Genomic DNA, 20,000 nt, shown 5'->3' on the forward strand with positions numbered 1-20,000 from the left:
TTTAATTTGTATTTTTTCGTTGTCTTTCAGTATTGATTTTGTCATTTTTTTGTAGACATAAAGTATTTTTTTTATATATATAACGATTTATAGTGTTGATATTTTTAGTTAGTATATTTTACGTTTATTACTTTTTAAAACCTGTTTTGATTGTTGTATCTTTTTTTTTATTTACATTTAGTTCTGCCGAGATTTTAACCTAGCGATATGCTTGTAATAAAGGCATTAATATATTTTTATTGTTTTATATAGCTTTCTGAATTTTTTTATATTGTAAAATTTCATAATATTAATTTTGCTTTCATAATACAGAAGTAACGTAACATTTTCTGTTTATTATAAGTTCTGCCTTAATTTATGCGTTTTTTTTTTTTTAGTTAAGATTTTCCACGTGATGGAAAATTTTTAATTTTTTTGGCGTTTTCATATTTTTATTAAAATTTGCCATGTTTATTTGCCTTGGATTTCGGAGTTAAACACCTTTTATACATGTCTGTAATTTTTTCATAATTTTATAAATTTTTATATTCTCTTTGAAACAGTTATAATAGTTTTTCCTGCTTTTTTAGTTTTCTGTAAAAGAGAACTATTGAGATGGCTATTTGTCTGTCCGTCAGCACTTTTTCTGTCAGCCCTGACATCTTAAAAACTACTGAGGCTAGAGGGCTGCAAATTGGTATGTTGATTACCCACCCTCCAGTCACCAAACATACCAAATTGCAGCCCTCTAGCCTCAGTAGTTTTTATTTTATTTAAAGTTAAAGCTAGCCGTAATCGTGCATCTGGCACCGTTATAGATTCCAACAACACAGGCCACCACCGGGCAGTGGCTGAAAGTTTCATGGACCGCGGCTGAGAGTTTCATGCAGCATTGTACGCTGTACAGAAACATGTGGTCTCACCTTTGCTTACCTCACGGTTGCCAATTAAAGGGTTAAGTGCTTGGGAAATATTTGTTTTTTCGTGACATGCATATTTAAAAAAAAAAAAAAAGAGCACAAATAAATATTTTTGTAAAAGCAAGAATATCTGTCTATCTATCTATATAGATCTATATATATATATATATATATATATATATATATATATATATATATATATATATATAGGTACATATATGTATGTGCATATAAATGTAGGTAAATATAAATGAAGGAATAAATGACAGAGAGAGAGAGAGTTAGAACTAAACTTATTATAAATTCTGTAAATTAATTTGGAATTTCTGTAAGATGCCACTCAATTTTTCCCTCGAGCACTGATCCATTTTTTTTACTTTTCCATCGCAAAAAAAAAAAAACTCACACACACACGCGCATGAATACCCACATCATTCGAAATAAGAGCGAAACAAGAACAACAAAAAACAAGTAAATTAACAACAACAACAAAAAACAACCAAATTAACAACAACAACAACGGCGCTTTCGCGCTCCCCAATTCACTTGTTCCTTGATTTCACTAATATGGCATTTATGTTTATTTCGGTGTGTGTAGGGGAACGATTGAATGATTTTTCATGGTCAAGGTCAGTGACCCCTTTAACCCCACCCCCCTTAAAATACTCTAAATCCCCTCTCCCCATCCCTCCCCCCCCTCCCCTCCCCATCTCACTTCCCCTCCGGTGTAAACAAAAGAATGCGCAAAAATAGTGTATGGTCCCCCTTTTGATATTAATTATGAAAGGACTTTGGTTAATACTCAATAGCTGAAGAGGACTTGTTGATTGCGTTCCGCTGTTGTTGCTGTTGTTGTTGTTGTTAAGAGAGAGAGAGAGAGAGAGAGAGAGAGAGAGAGAGAGAGAGAGAGATGAAATTTCGATGAATAATGGTGACTTTTATAAGATAATATTCAATTCCTTTTTTATGAACGGAATCGAAGACCTCTGATCGATCGATAGAGAGAGAGAGAGAGAGAGAGAGAGAGAGAGAGAGAGAGAGAGAGAGAGAGAGAGTGTGTTTTGCCTTCTGAATATGACAGTCAAATGGGCATTTATTAATGAGTGTGTGAGTGTGTAATATATGTATGAGAGAGAGAGAGAGAGCCAAGTGTAAAAGCACTTCATTGTACAACATTGGTAAATCTCTCTGGCGTCCGTTTTCCTGCGTCCTATAACGCAACTTCTTCGAAGAAGCGATTCTTCGCTTCCCTCGGAGTCGTACATCTCTGTAGAGACTTTCCTCCTTCGACAAGGACGTTTGAGGCTCTCTCTCTCTCTCTCTCTCTCTCTCTCTTCTCTCTCTCTCTCTCTCTCTCTCTCATTAATTAATACCTGTTTGTTTGTCACATTCACAATACATAACAAACACACACACATTCTCGTCTACCAAAGAAAGAAAGAACTCTCTCTCTCTCTCTCTCTCTCTCTCTCTCTCTCTCTCTCTCTCTCTCTCTCTCTCTGCGTGTTTCGGTAAACTTCTATTTTCTACGTCTTCTTGTCTTGCCTGTGTATTTCTCTACGCTCCGTTAAAAATCAATTCTCCTCCTCCTCTTCCTCCTCCTCCTCCTCCTCCTCCTCCTCATCATCATCATCATCATGTCTCTCCTCTTCCTCCTCCTCCTCCTCTTCTTTCTCCTCATCTTTCTCCTCTTCCTCCTCATCTTCCTCCTCTTCCTCCTCCTACTCCTAGCCCTTTGTTGGCCGAACCGGTTGAGCTTCAGACTGTCATTCGATGGGCCGGAGTTCAATTCCCGCGGCCGGCTGATGAAGAGTTAGAAGAATTTATTTCTGGTGATAGAAATTCATTTCTCGCTATAATGTGGTTCGGATTCCACAATAAGCTGTAGGTCCCGTTGCTAAGTAACCAATTGGTTCTTAGCGACGTAAAATAAGTCTAATCCTTCGGGCCAGCCCTAGGAGAGCTGTTAATCAGCTCAGTGGTCTGGTAAAACTAAGGTATACTTAACTTTTTTCCTCCTCCTCCTCCTCCTCCTCCTCCTCCTCCTCCTCCTCCTCCTCCTCCTCCTCCTCCTCCTCCTCCTCCTCCTCCTCCTACTACTACAGTTTTTTCATCTCTAACACAACGTTGCCTTCGTTAAATCCGTATCATATTAATCTTAGTAGAGGATATCCTGGCAATTACAAAATCATTGAATCCCAATTATAGTTTCTCTCCGAATCCATTTGAATGGAGGACCCGTTGGGTCTCCTTCGTCACTTAAATATTAAGAATTTTATTATTATTATTATTATTATTATTATTATTATTATTATTATTATTATTATTCAGAGGATTGACCCTGTTCGTATGGAACAAGCCCACCACAGGGGCCACTGACTTGAAATTCAGGCTTTCAAAGAATATTATTATTATTATTATTATTATTATTATTATTATTATTATTATTATTATTCTGTAGATTAAGCCTATTCATATGGAACAAGCCCACAGGGGCCACTGACTTGAAATTCTGGCTTCCAAAGAATATTATTATTATTATTATTATTATTATTATTATTATTATTATTATTATTATTATTATTCTGCAGATTATACCTATTCATATGGAACAAGCCTACCAAAGGGGCCACTGACTTGAAATTCAAGCTTCCAAAGAATGTGGTGTTCAGTAGAAAGAAGTAACAGAAGGGAATAGGAAATACAGAAAGAAGAAATGATTTATTAGAAAAGAAAAAATAAATGAATAAATAAATATAGATATAAATGTAAGTAAATGATACAATTAAAGGAAAATTTGTTTTATGGTAGTAACGCATTGCATCTAAGAAAGGCATCTCGATAGTGGGTTACCTTTCTACCGTATTCTTTTATCATGTTTTATTCTTTATCACATTGCTCATTTTCCTCTTCGGAGGGCGTGACGCCAGAAGGGTATAGCCTTTCTCGATTCTTAGAAAGTCTCCAGGGGTGGAGTTGCTGCCACCACGCCCTTTTGATCTTGACTCCCGAAGACGGTAGTGAGGTGAGTGGTGGGCTGTGGGTTGGGAGGAGTCCACGGACCCTGTAAACTTGAGATGAATGCTGCACTCCTCATTTTTGCTTAATTGCAACTTACTCACGATGGGATCTCTATGTTCATACTATATTATTATTATTATTATTATTATTATTATTATTATTATTATTATTATTATTATTATTATTATTATTAAACGTGGGATACAGGCCTAGACTTTTTCCATGTTATGGCTGGCAAATATCATCTGTTTTGTCCAGTCCACCTTTCAGTATAAGTTTATGACATTAATAAACCCTTTGGTACTATAAATTTCGTTCTATCCACCTTTTTGCTTGTGCTTGCTTGCATAAAAAAAACATTTACTTTCGTTAACTTTGACCTGTTTGATTCGTGGTATAATAACTTTTTTTATCATCGATTTTCATCATTCCACCGTTTGTTTTTATCATCGATTTTCATCATTCCACCGTTTGTTTTTATCGTCGATTTTCATCATTCCACCGTTTGTTTTTATCATCGATTTTCATCATTCCACCGTTTGTTTTTATCGTCGATTTTCATCATTCCACCGTTTGTTTTTATCATCGATTTTCATCATTCCACCGTTTGTTATTATCATCGATTTTCATCATTCCACCGTTTGTTTTTATCATCGATTTTCATCATTCCACCGTTTGTTTTTATCATCGATTTTCATCATTCCACCGTTTGTTTTTATCATCGATTTTCATCATTCCACCGTTTGTTTTTATCATCGATTTTCATCATTCCACCGTTTGTATGTTTGTATAAGTAAAAACCTCTTTCATCATCAACTGGATCTCCCCATTTCTTAGTTTTCTGTAAAAGAAAAATATTGAGACGGATATTTTTCTGTCCGCCCTCAGATCTTAAAAACTATTGAGGCTAGAGGGCTACAAATTGGTATGTTGATCACACACTCTATAATTATCAAACATACCAAATTGCAGCCCTCTAGCCTTAGGTAGTTTTTATTTATTTAAGGTTAAATTTAGCCATAATCGTTCGTCTGGCAACGATATAAGCCAGACCACCACCGGACCTTGGTTCAAGTTTCATGAATCGCGGCTCATCCAGTATTATACCGACACCACCGAAAGACAGATCTGTTTTCCGTGGTCTTGATTTACAGAAAACTCGATTGCGCCGAAGAAACTTCTGCGCATTTTTTACTTGTCTTATATTCGTTTAAGAGTAAACCCTTCAGTACCATTAATTTTGGCTAGCACGTCATTTCGTGTATGTTATTAAGTAAACCATCACTCATTTGTCATCATGAATTTTGACCAGACCACTTTTTGCTATAACTTTATACATACACATTTCATTATCGTTTCTTTTGATCAATGCAGTTTTTTCTGTGTTTTTATAAAATGGACAACTTATCGTTACTTCTTTTGCCTAAACTTTTTTTTATGCTGATACAAAAATGTATTTATAATTCATCCTCTGCAGGTGGAGAATTCCAATCATCTCCATTAAGGAAAAATTCTCGCTAGGATGCTTATAGCAAATGGAGATAAGGAGCTCCTCTGTCCGTTGAGACATGCCAATCCTCCATCCCCCCATCCCCCATATCATTGAGGAAAACTTGGCTATCTCTGAAGCAATTATCTCAGGCTTTCTCCCCCCTCCCCCTCCCCGCCCTGCATTGGATGCTTCCACAGCTCAGTGGTATATTTACATGACACGTGACAAGGTACCTAAGAAAACGTAACCGTTTTAGAGCCGAAATAACGTTCTCTCAATCCTGCCCACCCCTAAAAACACACAGACACACGTACACACAAACCCACACACACACACAAACACACACTTTTATTGCTTCCACGTTCATCCCTCTTCCAAGTTTTCTTCGTAAAATATGGCGGACTGCAGTTTGAAACCATTTGATATAACTGGCTCCAATTTGGATTATTATCTTCGAGGTCGTATTGCAATAGCCAGTCTATCTTTACCCCCCGATTACCTAAAATTTTTCTGACGCGCTTTCCGCTGAAGAGCTCGAAATCCGAGCGAGGAAATGCACGAAGAAAACCCGCCCGCCGCCAGTCCTGGCGGGGTTCAAACCCACACTAGTTCAAAAAAGACTTAAGTCAGTGCTAACTAGCAGCACTAGCATCTAAAGGGAATTACGTCCGGCGAATTGTAACGTGTAGGTTCTGTTATATATAGAATTTGGTTTACAAAAATTTTTTTTTACTTTGTAATCAGTAGATTTATTATGCTTGATAATTGATCAGACAATCCACTGTGCTGAACATGACAACGAAGCAGTTTCAGTTCAAAGAATACCTTGATGTACCTTGATATTTGTACAGACACATAAACTAATATATATATATATATATATATATATATATATATATATATATATATATATATATATATATATATATATATATATATATATATATATATAGGTATATATATATATATATATATATATATATATATATATATATGTATGTATATTATATATATTTTATATACATATATATGTATATATATATATATATGTATATATACATATATATATATATATGTTTATATATACATTGTGTGTGTGTGTGTGTGTCCGTACAACAAATGACTACTCTTGCTTATCTCTCTGTATCTGGCAAAACCAGGAACAGGGAAATACGTAGGACATGTCCTCCGATCATAGCCTACGCGTGGAATTTCCCTTCGGTTTAAAAAAAAAAAAGGGTGGGGGAGGAGAATTTGGGGATTTACCCTTAAGATATATCCGTGTATCATTAATTTGGTTTTTCATTCCTTTCTGGTGCCGGATGATCTGTTTCCTGGTTCGATTGCTGACGTCGAATGTTCGGATTTGCTTGCTGGCGACGCGAATGTTTCATAGTTAGCGCCTTTGGTTAGGATGCTTGCTATTAATAATAGTAATGATAATAATATTAAGTTTATCAGAATAAATAATAATAATAATAATAATAATAATAATAATTTTTCCAGCAATAATTAATGTAAATGTTAGTGCTATTTTTATAGTACCATCAATAATAATAATAATAATTTTTCCAGTAATAATTAATGTAAATGCTAAAGCAACAACAACAAAAACAGCAATAATAATAATAATAATAATAATAATAATAATAATAATAATAATAATAATAATAATAATAATTATGATAATAATAATAATAATAATAATAATAATAATAATAATAGATTTATTGTTGAAAGATTGTTAGATTAAGCATCAGGTGAATGATAGATTATCCCATTATTATTATTGTTATTATTATTATTTGTTGGAAATAGTTATGATAGGTTGATGAGATTATTATAACAGTAACGGAATAATAATAATAATAATAATAATAATAATAATAATAATAAGAATAATAATAATAATAATAATAATGTGATTTTTATCCTATTCAGGGAGAAATAATATGAATATCATCGTAATGGGGGAATGTTAATGATAGTGATAGCGTATTGGTCAGCATTTATTATTATTATTATTATTATTATTATTATTATTATTATTATTATTATTATTATTATTACAATAAAGGCTGGTCTAACACCAGTACCACATATTAATAATTTTTTCATGATACTCATTTTTGCTAGATTAAAAACTGCTTTTTTTATTTTATCTTATTCATCATTTTATTATTTGATTCGTCATTCATTTCATCATAATTTGACCTGATATAAAAACCTGATACAGAATTAATTCCTATTTTTATTATTATGTAAACTTCTGTCTTCGTCGTTGAAGTAGATATGATATCACTGGAGAGTTAGACTCCATTATTTACTTGAACAAGCCTTAAATGCCATTAATAATAATAATAATAATAATAATAATAATAATAATAATAATAATAATAATAATAATAATAATAATAATAATAATAGCATCCTTGGTTTCAGCTCGGGGCTATACAGTATATAGAAATAAACAATGTAGAAATACTACTGTACATAAAAATTTAGATACAAAAGATAAGAAGTTATAACAATAAATTTCTTCACCCAAACAGTTACTTAGAATAATAATAATAATAATAATAATAATAATAATAATAATAATAATAATAATAATAATAATAATAATAGCGTACAATTATTTTCCTCTAGAGACAGTAAGCAGATAGAGAATTCAGATACGGTTTGCTAAAAAGGATGAGTGAACAGCAAATCTCAATAATAATAATAATAATAATAATAATAATAATAATAATAATAATAATAATAATAATAATAATAATAACCGCGTCTGCAGAATACACAGAAGACTAACAGGTGAAAAGTATCATAGAAAGAAAGGACGGAAAATATGATAAAAAGGAAGGAAAAGGTGGAATTAGGCTTAAGAGGCATTTATCTTCTGCCGGGGGTCCGATAAGAGAGAATGTGAGACTTACCTCTCCAGAAAGTGCCATGTTATCGTACGCTTGGTGTCAGGTGCCATGTGGCACTTGCGCCGACAATGTGCCTGTTGGCACTAGTATAGAAGGGGATGCCTCTGACACCACCCTCTCTCTCTCTCTCTCTCTCTCTCTCTCTCTCTCTCTCTCTCTCTCTCTCTCTCTCTCTCTCTCTCTCACGTGCCTGTATGTGATGGCATTAGTAAAAAATTATACCATCAGTAACCTCTCTCTCTCTCTCTCTCTCTCTCTCTCTCTCTCTCTCTCTCTCTCTCTCTCTCTCTCTCTCTCTCTCTCTCTCCTATTTTATATCTGTATATTTTTGGGATTTTGTTAAGAAAAGACAATCTCTCTCTCTCTCTCTCTCTCTCTCTCTCTCTCTCTCTCTCTCTCTCTCTGTGGGATATCCCATTACTGTAAACACTCCATCTGATACCCTATACACAACTGAGCTGTAAAAGTCATTGTCGTTACGTTACAGTTTGAGGGTATTTTCTTTGTCATTATGGAAATTTACATATTATATTATGTTTGTGCACATATTTTCCGTATGAGCTATTGTCTTTAATATGTATAGAGCCGAAACAAAAAACAAAACCTAAAAATTCAATTAAGAATTGGCTCTGTATAGAGAAATGTTCTTTACGAGCTATTTTCTTTAATATGTATAGAACCAAAACAAAAACAAGAAAATAAGAAAATTCAGGTTAGAATTGGCTCTGTATAGAGAAATTTTCTGTATGAGCTATTTTCTTTAATGTGAATAGAGCCAAAACAAAAATTCAATTAAGCATTAGGTCTGTATAGAGATATTTTCTGTATGAGCTATTTTCTTTAATATGTACAAAGCCAAAACAAAAAACTAAAACAAGAAAATTCATTTAAGAATTGGGTCTGCAAAAAATTTTCTGCATGAGCTATTTTCTTCAACGTTTATAAGCCAAAACAAAAAATTCAATTAAGCTCTGTATAGAGAAATTTTGTTTACAGAGCTATTTTTTTTTAATATGTATAGAGCCAAAACAAAAACAAACAAAAAACGAGAAAATTCAGTTAATAATTGGATCTGCATAGAGAAATTTTCTGCATGAGCTATTTTCTTCAACGTTTATAGAGCCAAAACAAAAAATTCAATTAAGAATTAGGTCTGTATAGAGAAATTTTCTTTACGAGCTATTTTCTTTAATATGTATAGAGCCAAAACAAAAACAAAAAAAAAACGAGAAAATTCAGTTAATAATTGGCTCTGTATAGAGAAATTTTCTGTATGAGCTATTTGTTTTAATATGTATAAAGCCAAAAAAAAAAATTCAATTAAGAATTGGCTCTGTATAGAGAAATTTTCTGTATGAGCTATTTTTTTTAATATGTATAAAGCCAAAACAAAAAAAAAAAATTCAATTAAGAATTGGCTCTGTATAGAGAAATTTTCTGTATGAGCTATTTTCTTCAACGTTTATAGAGCCAAAACAAAAAAAAACAAAAACAGGAACATTCAAGTAAGAACTGGTTCTGTGTAGAAAAAATTGTATGTTGAGACCAGGCTAAATTAAGGGACCATTTATTGAACTATTGTACGTCTTATCTGTGTGAGTACATGAAGTGCTAGGCCCCTCGAGGACCATCTATGTTTGTGTATCGATGCGAATGTGTTCAATGTTATTTTGTGAAGCTGTGGATTTTATTCGTATGATGGTCTGAATCTTATATAGAGCTTTTAGTATTATTATTATTATTATTATTATTATTATTATTATTATTATTATTATTATTATTATTATTATTATTATTATTATCATCCTTTTAAATCTTTGACCCTGAATAATCTGGACGAATATCGGAGATAAAGCATTAATTTTTAATAAAATAGGTTTTTTGGTTTTATTATTATTATTATTATTATTATTATTATTATTATAATATTATTATCCTTTTAAATCTTTGATCTTGCATAATTTCGACAAATATCGAAGATAAAGCATCAATTTTAAAAATAGGTTTTTGTTTTTATTATTATTATTATTATTATTATTATTATTATTATTATTATTATTATTATTATTATTATCCTTTTAAATATTTGACTCTGAATGATTTCGACAAATATCGAAGATAAAGCATCAATTTTAAAAATAGGTTTTTGTTTTTATTATTATTATTATTATTATTATTATTATTATTATTATTATTATTATTATTATTATTATTATTATTATTATTATCCTTTTAAACCTTTGACCCTGAATAATTTTTACAAATATCGAAATTAAAGTATTATTTTTTAAAAATAGGTTTTTTGGTTTTTTTATTTTATTTTTTTTTTTTATCTTTTGTTATTGAGAGATATTCATCCATATGAAATTTCTCTACCTCTAGTTTATTAGTAATGCTGTTTAATAAATATCTGCCGAAACTCTTTTTGGTTAAAATCTTTTGGTTTATCAGAAATAAGGATTATTCCCATCTCATGGTTTATGAAGGAATATTAATACATGTTTACTCCCAATAGCTCAGTCTTGTGGTTTATTTAGAACGTTTGTGACTTCCGTCTTCGTTAAAACACTTCTGGCTCATCGAGAATAAGAATTACTTGCTTTTCTATTATAACTCTAATGGTTTATTGAGTGAGTGTCACTTGCACCTCTATAAACCTTGTGGTTTATTTGGCATAAGACTGACTTGTGTCTGTTTTAGAGTAGTGGTTTATTGGGAATGCCTATTACTTGTATTCACGGACGACATGGTTTATGGGGAATAAGAATTATCTGTGCAAAATAGTGGTTTATTGAGAAGAATCATTACTTGCATCTGTTAAAACCATGATGGTCTATCGGAAATAAGGTTTATTCATCTCTCTTAAAACCGTGATGGTTTATTAAGAATGGGAAGAACTTGCATCTCCGTCAGAACTGATGGTTTATTAAGGGAAGAAATGCTTTTATCTCTATTAAGCTCTCATGGTTTATTGAGAATTAATGATACATATGTACTAAAACACATGGTTTATAGAGAATGAAGCTTACATCTCTGTTAAACCTAGCAGTTTATAGAGAATGAGTAATACTATCTCTATTTAAACCCAAGAGAATTTATACTCGCATCTCTTTTAAAACTTATGGTTTATAGAGATACTTGCATATTTACTAAAACATATGGTTTATTGAAAATTAAAATTATGAGACCTCACGGTTTATTATGAATGAGAAGTAATGAAATTCTTTTAAAACCCATGTGGTTTATCGAGCTAGAGAATTCACACTCCCATCTCTATTAAAACTTGTGGTTAATTAAGAATGAACAGTAATGACATCTCTGTTAAACCCTCTTTGGTTTGTCTAGGGAGAACTGTTATTCTCACCGCGTTCAAACTTATGGTTTATTGAGAAAAAATTTCTTTCAATTACACTAAACCATAAGTTTTATTAAACTTTAGGTTTGTTGAGGATGGGAAGTAATGTCCTCCCCATTAAAACCCCTTTTGGATTGTCGAAAAAAGGAAATTCAAACTCTCATCCCTGTTCAAACCTACGGTTTATCGGAAACGAGAGATACTTGCAAGTATCCGAAAATATATGGTTTATTAAAACACGGGGTTTATTAAGAATGAGATGTACATCTCAGTTAAACATCATCTGGTTTATCGAGAGTGAGAGTTCAAACTCTCATGGTTTGTTGAGAAAGAGAATTACTTGCATATGCACTTAAATCATATGGTTTATGAAAACACGGTTTATTGAGGAGGAGAAATAATAACATCTCCATTAAAACCAATGTGGTTTATCTAGTAGAGAATTCACCCTCTCACCCATGTTCAGACTCTTACGGTTTTTTTTTTTTTATAAAAACATATCTTACATATGTACTGAATCATATGGTTTATTAAAACACGGTTTACTGACGAGAAATAATAGGTCCTCCATTAAACCCAATGTGGTTTATCTAGTAGAGAATTCATGCTCAAACTCTTATGGTTTATTGGGAAAACATACTTACATATGTAATAAATCATATGGTTTATTAAAACACGGTTTATTAAGAATGAAAAATAACAGAACCTCCATTAACCCCAGTTTGGTTTATCTAGTAGAGAATTCACACTCACCTTAAATCAGGTGGTTTATTATATTTTTAGGTTTATTAAGAATGAAAAATAATATTCTCCATTAAACCCAATATGGTTTATCTAGCAGAGAATTCACACTCTTACCCCAAATCAGATGGTTCATTATATTTTTAGGTTTATTAAGAATGAGAAATAACAGAATCTCCACTAAACCCAGTGTGGTTTATCTAGTAGAGAATTCACACACTCATCCATGCTCAAACTCTTATGGTTTATTAAGAAAAACATACTTACATGCACTAAATCATATGGTTTATTAAAACACGGTTTACTGGGGTAAAATAACAGGATCTCCATTAAACCCAATGTGGTTTATCTAGTAGGAAATTCACACTCTCAACCTCTCGTCCCAAAGGATAATATATGAATGACTGGCAATGAGAATTACTTGAATCCACTTTCTAAAACTCTTGTGTTGTTGTTTATTGGTAATGAGGTTGTAAACTGACTGGTCCTTATCTAATGTTGTTTGCACTAGATTGATTGGCTCGTTATCGCGTGATGGAGTCTCCTTTTATTCATTAGTTTTTTTATCTATTTTTTTTTATTTTGTGTCTATTATAATTATCTGCTAAGTGTGACTTCGCGTTGCTTCGCCATAACTGAACTTTTTTTTTTTTTCTTTATCCAGGTTTTTTTTTTGAGGGAGGGGTAATGTTAAGATGGTGTGCTCTCTCTCTCTCTCTCTCTCTCTCTCTCTATATATATATATATATATATATATATATATATATATATATATATATATATATATATATATATATATATATAATATACACATACATGTATGCGTACATATATTATGTATATATACACATATATATAGGTGAGTGTATTTTTTTATTTAGTGCGAAAGAATATTCTGCACTCCTTAGCAAATGGCCGTTTTAGCTCTTGTTGGTTAAAAAAATATAACAATAATAATGATAATATTATTTTAAAAACTTTTGGTTAGTTGGGGATGATTATTATTACTATTATTATCATTCTTTCATTAATTTCGAAGAAAGTTTGTCAAAGATAGGACAAAGAGAGAGAGAGAGAGAGAGAGAGAGAGAGAGAGAGACTTCCTTGGGCTTATGTTTATCCGAAAAAAAAATTAAGCAAAACACCAAAATAAAAGTAGAAATTTACATTGAATTCTGAGAGAGAGAGAGAGAGAGAGAGAGAGGGCCAGACTTGGCCCATTCCCTGTCAAGATAGTAATAGCACCAGCCGATACCGTCGTAATCTGTGTGTCTCTCTCTCTCTCTCTCTCTCTCTCTCTCTCTCTCTCTCTCTCTCTCGCCCGTCGCACAAGGACTCCCCAGTACATGAAGGCGCCTGTCTCGGCGTTCAGAGGAGCCGTTGTAGCCAGTGGTCGTAGTGGGTCGTCGTTGTCTCGTAGTGGTCGTAGCCTCGTAGTGGTCGCAGTCATTAGTCGTAATAGGTGTCGTAAGCACGAGGCCAGGACGAAGGGATACTCCCCCTTTCTTATCGAATTACAGCAAACACCATTTCTCTTCAGTGAGGTTCTTTCTTTCTGCGCGTTTCCCCTTCCCTCAACCCCCTCCCTCCCCTTCCCCCCCTCCTTTCCCATACCCTTATACCCAAAGCCCCAACTCTCTCTCTCTCTCTCTCTCTCTGAATCATGATCATTTTTAGTGTAGTTTATTCAATATGCAGATGCAATAGAGTCGGGGTACATTGCAATAAACAATGTGTAATTACACTTATAACATTATTTGGTGTATTATATTATTTTAGTCTCTCTCTCTCTCTCTCTCTCTCTCTCTCTCTCTCTCTCTCTATATATATATATATATATATATATATATATATATATATATATATATATATATATATATATATATATATATATATATATATATATATATATATGTATATATATATATGTATATATATATATATATATATATATATATATATATATATATATATATATATATATATATATATATATATATATATATTTAATATGATAATAGTGATATATTTTTGTTTTGTTTATATTTATTTCCGTCATATAGTGATGCATACTGCTATTACTATTTTTTTTTTATTACTATGTTACTGACAGCTAGTGACTGTAATTTGGTTTGATTTTATCCGTGATTTTGTATAATACGTTACTGATAATAGTGACATTGTTGGTATTTTTGTTTTGTTTATTATTTATTTATATATATATCAATACATTTAAGTTTATACATATATATACATATATATACATATATATATATATATACTATTTTTTTAAAATTTATTACTAATGGCTTACTTCCGACAGCTAGTTCGACTGTAATTTGACCACAAAGTTTCATTTATACTCTAAGTGATTTTTCTATATTCAGGCACTTATATAAGTATTTGACCGCTCCGATTATGAAAGGCACGAGGGGTCTTATGTAACAGAGGAAGTTGTGAAGGTATCGACAGAAAACTGCAGTTATGCACGTATAAATTATCTTCTTTCATATTATTATTATTATTATTATTATTATTATTATTATTATTATTATTATTATTATTATTATTCAGTGAAAGCATTCTCTGACGAATAATACACTTAACTCTTTTGTTCTTTGTGAATGTCAGTTCATTGTAAATTTATATATATGTATATCTATATAGTTATTTATTTATAATATATATACATTCATATATACATATATATATATACATGCAAATATATATAATTATATATATGTATAAATATATATACATATATATATATATATATATATATATATATATATATATATATATATATATTTATATCAATATATTATAATAACACAAACATTCACATATATTTAAAAATATATAATATATACATCAGAGACCTAATCCACATTCAAGCTAAACATACCACGTGAACCTTGATACGCAATTGAACCGACACAGACTAAAACAAGAGAGAATAAACAATGCAAATCCGCAGGTTCATTTTATAATGAGATACTACTCATCGCCCTCGTTTTCTTTCATATTCAGGCACTAGGAAGGGAAGGGGTGATAACCCAAATCGCGCAACTCGGCAGCCATGAATCCATCCGGGCCTCCCCAGGTAAGTTTTGATGGATTTAACGATTGTTTTTTTTTTTTTGTCTTATTTTGTTTTTAAGTTTGTCTGCCAGATTTTTGGAAACGTGTTTATCTAATGAAATGGGAATATTTTCGACGTAGATGCTTGAAAAATGTTATAGTTGGAAAGTTCCAGAGGGATTTGTTTGTATAAAGATGTATCTTCATTTCATATATATATATATATAGAATATATAAAAGACAAGTAAAAAAAAAAATTAAAATTTAAAAAATTTATATTTAAAATATTTATGTTTTAAAAACACTAAAATTTTTAAATCACATTAAGAAAACAAATAAATAAATGAATAAAAGTGACTATTATATCAGTCAGTACGAACAAATACATTCTTCAAAGGAGAAACAAAACAACAAAAGCATTATCATTAATACAAAGACTTAACTATTTTTCGTTCTTTTTATCATAAGAGACTCAATGTTGGCAGTTCAATTATGTAAAATCTTATTTTCAATATTTTATGTATACTTCTATATAGTTATTTATTTATAATATATATTTTAGACATAAATCCCCGATTATATACATACACCACTCCGGATATATAAATTTAAAAATAGAGCAAATCGTTAGGGGTTGATAGGAATAAGTTTAACATCTATGGCATATGTTTTTGAATTGTATATAAATTTTGTTCTAAACTGGACATCATGATATGGAAATTTGGCATAAAAAGTGTATTTATACTGTACATATCATATAAATTCTTGTTAAGTATTTTATTGAGGCTATTAAAAACTATCTTATATATTGTGTTTAAAATATTCTAAAAAGTACTTCATATGAATGTGAATTATAATGAACAAACAAAAAAACATAACTGTATATGCACAATATAAATCCAGTTTTTTCTAAAATATATAAATTATATACATCAGAGACACCTTGAAACGGCTAATCCACATTCAAGCTAAACATTCAAAAAGGCTCGTGAACCTTGAACAATACCGTACAATTGAACCGACAGACAAAAAAAAAGAGATTGAGAATAAACAATGCAGTAATCCGCAGAAACCGATACACCACAATCACGCCTCGGTTTTATAATGAGATACTACTCATCGCCCTCGTTTTCTTTCAGGTCGTCGGCTGTAGGAAGGGAAGGGGTGACTAACCCAAATCGCGCAACTCGGCAGCCATGAATCACCATCTAGGGCCTCCCCCAGGTAAGTTTTGATGGATTTAACCCCGTTAATTTTTTTTTTTTTTTTTTTTTTTGCGGGTTTATTTTGTTCTCAAGATTGTCTGCCCAAGCCAGATTTTGGGAATCGTGTTTATGTAATGAAATGGGAATATTTTCCTGCCTTCAAACTGTCGTAGATGCTTGAAAAACAGCTGTTAAGTTGAATAGTTGGAAAGTTTCAGAGCGATTTGTTTGTATAAAGATGTACACAGACCATCAATATATATATATATATATATTTATTTAATATATATATATATTTATATTTTAAAACATATATTTTAAATATAAATTTTTAAATTTTAATTTTTTTATTGTATTTTTATATATATATATACATATAATTAATTTCTCTATATATATATATAATATATATTATATAAATATAAATATATATATATATATATATACATATATATATATATAATATATATTCATATAAATATAAATATATATATATATATATATATATATATATATATATATATATATATATATATATATATATATATATATATATATTTATATATATATTCATAATATATATTCATATATATTTATATATATGTATATATATATTATATATACATTATATATACATACATACATATATATATATATATATATATATATATATATATATATATACATGGGAAAATAACGGACTATTATTGTGAATTTTAAATACTAGCGGAAGACTCCGGTTTTTCAACACAGCGTACAGCCAGCAGCCATATTCGTGTGTCGAACTGGACACTTGCATACACGTACGCAACACACATAAATACAGAGAAATAGATGATTTATGTTGTTTCTGTTCTGTGTACAGTGACTCACAAACAACGCGTCTTGCATAGTAATTGTGTGACCGCCAAGAAAATAAATAAATATAAAAGGGAATTTTTATCTATGACATTGTTTGTGTGTGTGTGTGTGTGTTTGTGAATGTGGGTGTGAATACTTACATAGATACTTAAGCGAATGTGTAAATGAATGATTAATGTCATAGCTGGATGTACTGTACAGCGAAGTCTATTGCTAAACAAATAAGCATCGAAAAAGTTGCATTATTTCAAAAGTTAGTTAAGATACAAATTCCCAGTATTGATTTTCATTGTGGATCTTCTTCTTATTGTTTTTTTTTTTAATTAGTAAACATATCTTTTGTGTGTTTTTTTAATGCTTGGTTTATGTAATGTAAGGTACGTGAATTTTTTCCCGTTGTGTTTTTTCGTAGGTTTGTGCAATGGCAGATTAAGCGAAGATGTTTTCTCAATTTTCGTTCTGTTTGTGTAATGGCAGTTAGGTGAAGTTTTTTCTAAATTTAATTTTTTTTTTTTAGTTTGATCAATGGGAGTTTAGTGAAGTTTTTCATTAATTTTAAACGTTCGTGTTTTTCCGTTGGGTATGTGCAATGGCGATTTAAGCTTTTTCTTGGTTTAATCATAAATGGTTTTTTTTCTTCTGGTTTGAGCAATGGCCAGTTAAGTGAGGTTTTTCTTGCTTTGATCATTTGTGGTTTTTTTAGGTTAAGTTTTTTATTTTATTCGCATAGTCTTGAAACACTGATAAATTTTGGGCATAAATTCAAATTCTGTTTCCGGGTCAGATAATTTAGTGTATTCTCTCTTTTTATGAGCATATATACACTGTTGGCCAGCAGAGGTACAATACTGTATGTTTGAAACGTAGTGTGCCCAATCGTCCGAACTCCCCGTAAGATCCAACCTGGGAGCTGTTGTTTGTGTGTGTGTGTGTATATATATATATATATATATATATATATATATATATATATATATATATATATATATATATATATATATATATATATATATATATATATATATATAAAATTTCTTCAGAGGAATTGCATAACTGTTTACTCCCAATTATGCTTAACGCCCCCTTCTTCCCCATACACTCCCCCTTCCCCCATGCCCTCCCCACCCCTCCCCCTTCATTAAGTCTCCCCGAGGTGATAAGAGCGAAGGGCGTAAGAGTTCTTAGATTAAACAAACAATAAGGAACAATGAAGAACAATGAAGGAGACCTTCCTCCTTCTCTCCCCTCTCCCTCCCCTTCCCTTACACTCCCCAACACTCCTCAACCCCCCTTCCCCTTCCCCTGAACTCATTTTAATTTGTAGACGACGCTTCAGAAATATCTTTTCGATTCTTGAAGAATGGTCGGTCAATATTTATAACTCGGACGGATAAAAAAAAAAAATAAAAAAAAACTTATTCATAGGGAGGTAGATGAGATTAATAGGGTGTTAAGTTCCCATTGATTAAGTAAACCCTTGACAACACGAAGGTTGTTTTTTTTTTTTTTTTATTACCCTTCTGTAACCTCGAGCACTGTCTAGCTTCTGTAGCCATCAAGGACGTTGCACAGAAGCACAGACAAATACAGCAACAGATGCTGTATTTTTGGAGTTACAGGATGCATACTAATAAATTCAATAAATTGTTTTTTTTTTGTTAAAAGATTGTATTTTGTTATGTTTTTTTAATGGGGTTGCGAGGTTACGGAGGATATTCTACAATGCCTGGGTGAATGGGAACTTCGAAGTTGATTTTGTAAGTTTAAAACTAAAAATAAAATAAATCTGTGGATGTGTGATACAAATTTAAAAGAACAAGGTAATCGTAGATACTGAAGGAAACTAGAATATATATATATATATATATAATATATATATATATATATATATATATATATATATATATATGTATATATATATATATATCATATATATAATATATATATGCATGTGTAATATATATATATATATTATAATTATATATAGTATATATGTGTATGTGTTATAAAGAGAGAAAACATAATTTTTTAAAACAGAAAAACATAATTTTGCCGTAATGTTAACTAATAGATAGTTACTGGGATTAAATCTACTTCAGGATTTTAGGAAACAGTTACAGCCATCCTAATGACAATGGAACCAATGGAGTTTATTTTTGGGGAGAAATTGTAGCTAAGCTCATTCCTATTTTTACATGCCTCCATTTAACTTGAATCCGTGTCTATCTGGCTGTCTGTTTGGGTCAAATCTTGTAACTCAATTTTCGACCTGTTCCCTTTGTCCGATGGACTTGAAATTTTGCATGGTTAATCAACCCCGGTGACAATACAACCTTGCATGATGAGTAGGTCAGCAGTGACCTCTTGTGACCCTACAGTAACCCCTCCCAGTATCTCAGGATTTATTTTTTA

The 20,000-nt window shown here is 31.0% G+C and overlaps 1 protein-coding gene across 6 annotated transcripts in view; it reads left to right on the plus strand.

The window, feature by feature from the left end:
• pros (prospero) overlaps positions 1–20,000 on the plus strand; it is a 1,677,936-nt gene that overhangs the window by 1,330,389 nt on the left and 327,547 nt on the right. For all 6 annotated transcript variants that reach the window (XM_067089459.1, XM_067089458.1, XM_067089463.1 and 3 more), the window contains one exon: positions 16,662–16,746. In XM_067089459.1, coding sequence (XP_066945560.1) covers positions 16,719–16,746 — 28 coding nt within the window. In that variant the 5' untranslated portion in view covers positions 16,662–16,718. The remainder of the gene's footprint in view (positions 1–16,661; positions 16,747–20,000) is intronic.

This window comes from Macrobrachium rosenbergii, chromosome 46 (genome assembly GCF_040412425.1).
Source record: "Macrobrachium rosenbergii isolate ZJJX-2024 chromosome 46, ASM4041242v1, whole genome shotgun sequence".
Taxonomy (NCBI): Eukaryota; Metazoa; Arthropoda; class Malacostraca; order Decapoda; family Palaemonidae; genus Macrobrachium; species Macrobrachium rosenbergii.